The sequence below is a fragment of the Seriola lalandi genome, unplaced genomic scaffold, assembly GCF_002814215.2.
Source record: "Seriola lalandi dorsalis isolate HSWRI2012SDOR001 ecotype SW California unplaced genomic scaffold, Sedor1 jcf7180002054270, whole genome shotgun sequence".
NCBI lineage: Eukaryota > Metazoa > Chordata > Actinopteri > Carangiformes > Carangidae > Seriola > Seriola lalandi.
In genome coordinates, this window is record NW_019524823.1 from 321,287 (window position 1) to 331,518 (window position 10,232).

At 40.8% G+C, this 10,232-nt stretch overlaps 2 protein-coding genes across 2 annotated transcripts in view; both read left to right on the top strand.

The window, feature by feature from the left end:
• Positions 1-560: 560 nt before the first annotated feature.
• LOC111654320 (malignant fibrous histiocytoma-amplified sequence 1 homolog) lies at positions 561-6,217 on the top strand. The gene is made up of 10 exons (XM_087173691.1): positions 561-665; positions 1,560-2,424; positions 2,727-3,024; positions 3,324-3,510; positions 3,599-3,792; positions 4,050-4,549; positions 5,169-5,326; positions 5,437-5,611; positions 5,835-5,902; positions 5,997-6,217. Exons 1-10 carry the CDS (start codon positions 650-652, stop codon positions 6,020-6,022), a joined length of 2,487 nt encoding a protein of 828 aa, XP_087029817.1. The 5' UTR covers positions 561-649; the 3' UTR covers positions 6,023-6,217.
• Positions 6,218-8,534: 2,317 nt separating this feature from the next.
• Positions 8,535-10,232, top strand: part of mapk8ip1b (mitogen-activated protein kinase 8 interacting protein 1b) — a 48,904-nt gene continuing 47,206 nt past the window's right edge. Inside the window, exon 1 of the mRNA XM_023405286.2 lies at positions 8,535-8,665. Coding sequence (XP_023261054.1) covers positions 8,589-8,665 — 77 coding nt within the window. The 5' untranslated portion in view covers positions 8,535-8,588. The remainder of the gene's footprint in view (positions 8,666-10,232) is intronic.

Genomic DNA, 10,232 nt, shown 5'->3' on the forward strand with positions numbered 1-10,232 from the left:
CTCAGCACAGTTGAGGAGCTGTGGTGGGAAACCCACTATTGCCAAACAGCTCAGATAATAGTTTCAGCGCACAGGCTGCAAAATGAAGTGGAAAGCAGAATAATCAGTAAGAAAAGGTTGAGTAGGCTCATACTAGAGCAATTATTGGGTTGTGTGTGCATGGAATATGGATTGTATTTCTAGCACTAAGACTGTTAAAGTAAAATCAAAGAAGGGTCAAAACTTTTGAACTTAACCACACATGTTGTAATTTGGTCCAAACCTGCAACATAAAGACAGAGTGAGACAATAAGAAGCACAGTGAATGTGCATGGTGCAGTGAAGCCAGAGTGTACAGCACTTAGGCACCATCTGGTGGTAGTATCAAGAACGACACTATGACACTGAGTTTGCAGAGTTTCATTCACTACAAATAATAAGTTGTTTATCTCAAAATTAAGTAAGAAAAGGGTGCTTTTTCTTATTTCTTTGTTCCAAATTGTGACATAAAATAAAATGGGAAGTACTCTGAGTTTGCATATTCCAGTTCCTCATGCCTGCAGTGGGAGCCAGTAGTTTGCATCGATCATAAAGTAACTGGTCTGTTTCACTCTCGGTACACTTCCTGAGGATATCACCCATCAAGAAAACACAAAGATCTGTAAAGAAAATGGCCTGTATAAGTGGTAAGCAACCTAACATGCACTTCAAATATTGTTTGAGGTCTGTGATTTCTGTTGGGAATGTTGACATATCTGTTTGGTACAGAAATATTATATTGAGAGATACCAGTATAATGTTCCATAATACTTGTCTACCATCGACACAGTTGAGGTAAGTAACTTCCAATGAGGTATTATGCCTTTTAAAAAAAAAAAAAAACAAACAGTTTATATAACAATATTAAGGTAGTTTTATGGGGAACAGGCTAAACTCAAATACCAAAACAAACACCATTGAGTTTTTTATAAGTATAAATTATATATTTATAAATAATAGGATGAACCTACGAAAATGCTCTCTTTTACATTTAATATCCTATTTTGAGATTTTCAGTTGCAAATCATGAATCACTTGTTTCGCTCTGTTCAGTGTAAAGATTTGTGGTCACTGACCATATTCATTAATGCTTCTTTCTAAGCTAAGCGGCTGCAGCACATGCTCATTGTACAATTCAGTAGTGAGTTGTGTCTGTTGCTGGTTTCAGGAACAGTCCACTGGAGGGAGTTCCACTTCTAAAAGCTAACGAGTCATCCAGTAGTGATGATGACTAACAATAGTGCTGCATCCTGTTTTTGATCAAACTCTGGTTATGGTGTTTATGTTGAACTAGTGTCCCCTTGTTAACCTCATCCTATACATTATTGTAACCTTCGTTCTTTTGAAGGCAACAGGTTTACTAAGTTATCTAACTTTTGCTCAGTGAAACTCTCAAGACCCCCTAAACCTAGAGCATGGACATAGAAATAGCTGTGCCTGCTTTTATGTTGTGAGGTTCTCCAGGCAACTCAGTAAACCTGCTTTTTTGACATAATGCCCATGTCTTAAATATACTGTAAATGTATTCATTCACAACACAGCAAAAAGTTGGGAAGAGTGGGACCTGTCAGGACAGAAACTGAAGTCTCTTCCTCGGGATCTGCTGACACATGCTAGGAGTGTGGATTTGCAGAGGAACAAACTGAAACGGGTCATTGGCATCTCAAGATTCACCCACCTGATGGAGCTTAATCTCTCCAGGAACAAGATAATGGAGTTTTCTCAGGAAATGTGCTACCTGGACAAACTGGAGATACTCTACATGAACCAGAACAACATCAGAGTCATTCCAGAGGGAATCTTCCCCCATTTAAAAATGCTAAAGTTTGTAAAACTCAGCACCAATCGCTTGGCCAAGCTTCCTTCAGATATAAACCAGTGCACCAGCATCACTTATCTGGACCTTTCCAGGAACTGCCTGCAAAACATCGAACCACTGATCGGTCTCCCGAAATTGAAGGAGCTTTTTGTTGAAAGGAACCGACTGACCGAGCTCCCATTCCAGCTCTTCCAGGCCAGTAACTGCGAGCTGACTGTGTGTGAGGCCAAAGCCAACCCGCTGAGGTGCCCACCAGAGGAGGTCTGTGCTGGAGGGGTCGAGGACATCCAGAGCTACTTCCGTCAAATTGAGGAGAACCCAAACACATGCAGTGCCTGGACGGTCAAGACCATGTTCCTGGGATCCTCCATGGCGGGGAAGTCCACACTGTGCCGCAGCCTGAGAGAAGGGAAGCCCGTGGTGGTGGCAGTAAAGGACCGGACCGAGGGAATTGAGATCAGTCAACTGTACACCCAAAAAGTCCGTTTCTTTTTCTGGGACTTTGCAGGGCAGGAGGAGTACTACCTGACGCACCATGTCTTCATCACATCACGAGCCCTCGTCATCCTTACTGTTGATTTATCCAGGTGAGCAAGTATTAAGATTTTGATAAATCTATAATCTATAAAGTCACTGGTTCCCAGTCTTTTTGGCGTTTGACTCTGTAATGCTAGGATCATATGTTGAACCCTGCCCAATCATTACTGAGCTTCTTGAAATGCAAAGCTTATTGGGTGAAGTGGAAGACAAACAGTGTTTGTTTTTTTTTTTAACCTGTGGAGTCATTTTATTTGCACAAGTAACAACCACTAATGTGCACACTGGTTTATCTTTTTAGGATTTTGAAATGAGACGCTGAGAAAATTGTCTGATTTTCATTTCCAACCAGTTACAGCATTGAGAACCCGCAATCCTTCAAAGACAAACTGTGGTTCTGGATAAACAACATCCAGTTGCGTGTGCCAGACTCGGTGGTCCTGCTGGTGGGAACACACTGCGACCAGTGCAGAGACCAGGAGGAGGTGATGGAGAAGAAGACGGACATCGAGGAGAAGGTCAAAACCATGCTGGAAAACCGGAGGATGGTTTTAAAACACCAGAAAAAAAACCTGGAAGAAAACACAGACCCCTCTCTCTTTGCAGACCAGGTGGATGAGCTGGATTGTCTTTTGGAATACAATTTGAAGGTAATGATGAATTGATGGATATATATTATGTTGTTCTAAAGGTCTTACTTTTGTATAATATATCACTTTTTTGCCTCTAAATTTGTTTTTAGATATAGTTTAGTTCCATGTGTACTGATACATTAATTTTACAATATTGCCATGTAAATAAATGCTCTTAAAATCTTCTATTTTAATAATTAAAATAATTAATTTCAAGAAAAGCATTAGGAACCCCCCTCAGTTGTGCTACGGTCTAAATGAACTTTTCTTGTCTTGCCTATAGAGCCTTTCACAGATGCTCTTAACCTTCCTTTCAGGTTCTTGATCTCTTGACTCTTGACTGCACAAAGATTGAGGATATTGCAAAACTCAGAAGTCATATTTTGATGTGCATTCAGTCGGAAAGTGTGTTTCTGTGTTCTGAGAGTATCTTACCAAAAAGCTATGAAGAAGTGGAACAAGCTATTTACACACTTGTTGCTTTAGAACAAGTTCCCCAGCATGGTAAGTAACTCCATCAACTGCGTATTTAAAGAAAACTAAGATTAAGACTTTACATCTTAATTAAAATGTGTTCTGTTTTCCATATTAGGTATTGTTCTGATTGACGAACTGAACGATTTCATTCTAAACCATGTTAACCTGAGCAGAGACAGTCTCCAGTCCATCTTGCGATTCCTCTTGCGGTATCTGCACCGGATTGGGATGATCGTTTGGTACGAGGACATCGATGTGCTAAGTGACAGAGTGTTTATCAAGCCTTCGTTCCTCATCTCAATTTTCAAGGTCAGCATTTGCTTTTCGTCTTGATTGTTGTTCTGTTAATGCCCATTGTGTCTTAATTCCCATTTACATTTTCACAGAACCTCCAGCTTAGTCGTTAGAGACAGTATGTGTCACAGAGGCGGTCTGTCTGCAGCCCTCCACATGGATAACAGTAGAGTTCGCAGAGACAAGGACTGCAGTGCGGTGTCAGTTGTCATAAGAGCAGCTAAACTCTTTTCATCCATTTTTGCCCTTCCTGCCGCTTTCTCTAAACACAGGGCATTGTGAGACATGACCTGGTGCAGCATCTGGAGGGGGTCTCCAGAGACCTTCTCATGCAGGAGGGGGCTCTGGTGAAACAAAAGTTCACCTGGGTGGATGACCTGAGGTGCAGAGGGACCCTACACAATGCAGCCATGCGAATCTTGGTCCGCAAAGAGTTAGAGAAACTGTTTGTGGACGATGACGACTTGATCAGAGAGGTGGTGGGAACCAAGAGGGAGGAAGGTGTGATACTCACCCTGCTGCAGTATTTTGAAGTCTGCCTCCCCACTCTTGTCGGAAGCCCCCTGAACCCCCATGCTCTAGAGTCCATCTCCGGTGTGAAGCAGTGGGAGTCAGGCAGGGAGGCCAAAAGAGATCCAGATGGCGCCTGTCTCTTCCCCATGTACCTGAAGGACGACCGCATAGTGTGCCACAAGTGGGGCGAGGACAAGCGAGACGACCTCAGTGTTCACATCTACTTCCTGCCCGAGATTCCTCACGGCTTCTTCCACAGGTAGAAAAAGCTCCTGACATGTTTCCTCATTGGACATTTTCTGTATCACAGTTAATAATTACAGTTATAGCTGAAATCCATAATAATGAGATTATTGTTATTATACCCATCAGTATGGGTATGAGGAATGTTCTTGATTTAGCCTATATGTTGTTAATGTGTTTTATTGTTATTGGGCATAATTTTAGGCCATGAATCTGCTGTGTGGGCACAAAAACAAATTATGGTTATCAATAGCAGCGAAGTGTGGACATTTAGTGTCACTCATCAAAATGCTATTTGCAGCCTAACAGATGTGCTGAATTAGCAAGGATCACATTTTTTGTTCCTTTAATACTGTATACCTGCCAATACAGAGTCCGACCCCATACTTATGTTAATTCAAATGTTGATTAAATATGTATCTGACAAACTGAAATAGCAACTGTTAATCTGGCACATCTTATTTTTCACAAGGTACTTGATCCAAATATCGAATATTTAGTTTATAAGCTTAAATAATAGACATGATATAAATGAAAGTTAACCTGTGTGTTTCCTCTTTGAAATATACAAATTAAATTAGTTTAGAGCAATAAATGTCCGTAAATTACTTTTATGTACTGTATGTAACCATCAGAGTGACCATCAAGACGTGCTCCTTGTTCACGACTCACTGGGCGGGCAGAGAGCAGAGTCTCCTCTGCTGTGGGAACAGGCTGGTTCTGGTCAGACAGAGGAATAAAGCTGGAGATCCGTTCATAGAGATCCGCTGCAGGAGACCTGAGAAGGATGAGGGTAAAAAAAATATTGTTATTTATTTTTTAAATCTATGATCGCTCTTTCATAATGAGACCAAACACTGTGCACAGCTACAGAGCAGACAGCCGTTCCTGTTCTCTCCTCAGAGTTTCGGCCGTTGTGGGATCTGATCTTGGCCGTGATGTCCAAGCTGTTCGTGCTGTCGAGGCAGTGGCCAGGACTGACTCAGCAGGTGCACACTCCTTGTCCAGAGCGAGGCTGTCCACACTACTTCACCTGGAGGGACTGGCAGGAGCTCAGCAACACTAACCTATACAACCTGTAAGTGTTGCGTGGTTGTATTAACAAATAAGATTATAAAAACTGTCTGATTTATGATTTCTTATTAGATGTTTTGTGTTTTAAAATAGTCACTGAGTGCTCTCATTGTCACATCTTTTGTTTCTGTTGTCAGCAATACAAATGTGATTGACTCAGATTGACTTGTGTCTCAAGCAAAGACAACACAGTCCCATGTTTCCATTTTTGTCTTTTTTTTTAACAGCGTGAAGGAGGAGAAATTAGTGTGCCAGGGAGGCCATACACGACGGACAGAGCTGATCTTTCCAAAAGGTAAAGGGGAAAAAATATATTACATTTATTTAAATATAAAAAATATATGTTTTGAGTTTGTTTTTAATTATATTACAACCTGTTTTCACTTCAGTTCCCACTTTGCAGCGAGGAGTTTGATGAAAATAACCTCAGAGGTGAGAAACGAAACACCATGAGGATGACTGACTCCAAATGTTCACCTTCAATGGTTGAGATGAAACATAACCAGAAGTTTACAAATTGTTCTTTAAGTGAAAATTGTAATAAAAATTTGTTTATTGTAGCATTTTGTGATTGCTCTGAAAACAAATAAATGTCACAAAGGTCAAATAATACTAATGTGTTAATCATAAAAACATGTGTCATCATGTGTGATAAGTGACATCAAGAATTGATCATTTATCATCAGCTCAACAAATCCCTCATATCCCTGTTTTGCTTTACGTTGCCTTCAAGTGCAGTCAAAAAATATACCTATTCCCAGCTTGCCTTCTGACTGTAGATGACGAAGTAATCAGGAAGACCATTGATGCCATTTATATTAAATATTACCTTCACAGCAGTGTTGCAAAGATGTCTACGATTGGCCAGAGTGCAGAAACAAAGGAAATGGATTCCACAGCTGTCTTATACCTTTTGATGCAAAAACATTTCCTTGGTGGCCCTGAAGGAGCCGCTCAAAGTATTAGCAGCAGTCCTGCATTTGTAGCTATTACAGTAAGCTGTTACGGTGTGAATGTACAGGTTTAGGACCTTCACAAATTAAGGTTGTGCTGTTTATGTGTTGCCGTGTTTATATGGAAGAATTTTGTGTTTATATGGAAGAATTTTAATTTAATTTAATGTTTCTTTTTAATTACTTGGGCATTTCTTTGAGAGGGGCTCTGGGGCTGAGGAGTGAACCTGTAAGAAAGAGTGATAAAAGAATGACAGCAGATCGGGTGGAAAAAAAAGACCAACAGGATGTAGACTGGTAGAAAAAAAAAAAAGCAGAAATCAAGACAAATATTGTTCTAATAATGTCAGTGTCATCACTTCTCCAAGACTTCCTGTATTTGTAAACACAACATGCTGTGTTTGTGTGTAAAGTGTCGCCCTCTGCTGGTTCCTGTCTGACACGACTCCTTAATGATCTCAGTTCTAGTTAATGGACATGTCAACATACTGTCTCCAATGTGAATGTAGTGTTTGTTTCACAGTGTAAGGATGAAGCTGAGAGCTTTGATGGATTCATAAACTACTGTCAGTATGTAGACCCGCAGGAGACATTACACGTGTTACATGCACCAGTAACAGAGAGTTGATAAATATACTGGCTCAGATATTTCAGATTAGTCCAGTCTCATAGTGACTGTTTATATCCACCAGCAACTATCCACCTCTGTTTTTCTACTCTGTGTTTTTCATCCAGTTACTAGCCCTCTCCTCTCTGCTGTGGGAGCTCCTGCTGCCTTCAAGGTCTCCTCGTAAAACTCCAACTTTTGGAGGTAATGATGAGTTTATAAAAGTCTGACGTTTTATTAAGAAAAATGTAATCATTCAGCTTAGCTTTTAGCTTAAGAATCACAGCTGTGAGAGTTAAAACAGACAGATACAGCTGAGATAATAGGCTATGTCTCTTTTTGTTCCTTTTTTTTTTTATCAAATATGCAATTTGTGCTAATATGCAAAGTAGGGCAGACCAGTGGTTTCAGTCTAAATTCTACTAATAAAACCTGAACTAAAACATAATTGATGGGATTAAAAAGCAGTGCCATTGTTATTTGATGTTCAGTGCCATCACTTCTCATTGGAAATCGAGTCCCCTTTTTATAGTCTTGGGCATTATTCCTGTTTGGTTATTCTAACATTTCTTAAAACCAGTTTAGTAATTGTTGAAATGAGGTGATGTTGCTACAAATAAGTCTGTTGGGGTTGTAAGCAAACCCCAGGTTGAAGCTTTCCCAGTCTGCCCATGAGGTGGGGATGTTTGGCCGCTAACTAATTTGTAAAAGGAAAATAACAACAAAAGACTCTGAGGATCTAGAAAAATACAATATATTGAATATGATCATTAAATCTCAGTGTTGGGCTCCACATATTTACACAATCATCTTTATTAGACTGAAGACAGGTAAGGGATGGTTTCCTACACCTGAGTGCCCCACTCAAGTACCTTTACAATTAAGTAAGTTGAGTTGGTAACAAACAAACAAAAAATAAAACTGAATGCCAATAACTGTGGGTGGAACAGTGGGCAGGCAAAACTTATTGTAAACCATAAATCAAATACATTAGGCTTCGGGCTGTGCCTTGTGCATATAGCCGGCCAGTTATAGCCTACCTGTTTACACCCAAACACTGCTGGCCATTTAAACATTTATACGACCTGCTGGTAAATATATAGCAATATCAAACACTTTTTACAATTTAAAATGTTCAGCGGGCTCTTTTATTGTAAGCTAGGCTAATAAACATATAACGTATACTCTTAACTATTTAGTACAATCAGTAATCGAGCCTGTTGTTGTATTGGTTATTGGCAAAAATAGGACACATTTCCCAAGTTATCGATGTAATTTCATAATTCTTGCACAGTTCAACTGAGTTTATATTTTCCCCACAGTCCCCAAAGGCAGCACACTATCGCAGCATCGCCGGACTTCTCAGGTGTCTCTGCCGGGCGGCTGCAGCGGAGCCAATGGAGGAATGATAACAGGGAGGCATGGCGGACAGAGAGAAAAGGAAAGGCAGCCCGCCTTCTGGCCGCAACATCCAGGTGAACTCCCCGGCCAGCTTCAGGTAAGAGCTCCGGGCGAAGGGAGCCGGGGGGGGGGGCCGAACCGTCTGCCTGCCCGCCCGCTCGCTCTCTCGCCGGGCTGGAGGCTGTGAACGAGCGATGAGGCTCTGCAGCTGAAGGCTCTCGTGCTCGATGCTCGGAGCCGCTTGCAGCTGCGTTTGGCTCCGCTCATCTCTGCGGATACAAGTCGCTGTTGAGTGGCATGTTTTGTGTTTGGGCGTGTCTGCTCCCGGAGGACCAGAGACGAACTGCGTCCAGTATCTACTCGAACCATGCGTTTTTCAATATGTCGCATACTTTTGGGTCATCTGCTCTGACCAAAATGCTTGTAGCCGACTGTAGAGTTCCAGCTTCCAGTAATGAGTTTTTATTTTGGTTGGCTGTTTTTTTTGTTTTCCTGGCATCAGCATGATTTTACTGGAGGATAGTTTCCCCACCTCAGCTTCATGATGATCTCAATCTGTCACAAATGTATTGTTTTTATTGTTGTGATGTTGCAGCCAGTAACCTGCTGTGTTTGTGGCGCACATCAGTGATTGTATTATCAGCAACTCTAACAGCATATTAATCTCCATCCACTGTAATAAGCTATTAGAGAAACACATATTGATTCTGCAGGAGGCACTGGTGAGTTTACAGCAGCGGTATCAGAGCGGGAGCAGAAACCTGTCTCTGTACTTTGAAGTGTAGCAGAAATCTTTGAAATAAAATTCTTATAATAATGTTTTTGGCAGTTTAAAACTGGAGGCCAGAAAAAACAAAATAAATAAATGTCAAAGCTGTTTTGCAGGTTTGTATTTGCAGAATAGAAACTGCATATTGCAAATTAATGGGTTTGAATGTATAATTTAGTGGCCATACAGTTCATTCTCTGGCCCCAGAATAAATTCATTGTTATTTTCACCTTGTGTTAGTTAAAGGTAATTAATGCAGTAAAATATAAACAATTATCTACTATCTGTTTAATTTTAGTTTAATTCTCTTTCGGCTCGGTACGGTTGTTTAGACTGAAAAAAAAAAACACTTTGAAGATTCACTCTGGGCTCTGGGAGCAGGAGATGGGAATTTTATTGTGTAGAATTAATTAGTAATCAGTCATATAATAACATCATTAATTCTGTAGATATAGATAACCCAGTGTTTGTCAGATCAGTCAGATAATTCAACAGTTCAAATCAAATTATCAGGCTTATATGTATGTACACACACACACACACACACACACACACACACACTCAGAGATCCTTAGAATGGTGCCTGAGGAGAGGCTGTGATTTTTCAGTGGCATTACTGAGTGGATGGAGGTCTGTGATCAATATTCCTCAGTGAGACGTGGCAACACACACACACACACACACACCCTCAGGCTCAGTCTTTCCCTCTATCACTGGCTGAGCAGCAAACAGGCGGATCCACAACCATCTTTCTTCAGATTTTCATTACAGTGGCATCAGAGTCGCTCCAGCAGTGTTTGATTTATCTGACAGAAAAATATATAAATAAACTTTAAAAAAAAATAAAAGTTCCACAAACACAAAAATCAAACCGTCCGTGGGGGGGGGGGGGGGG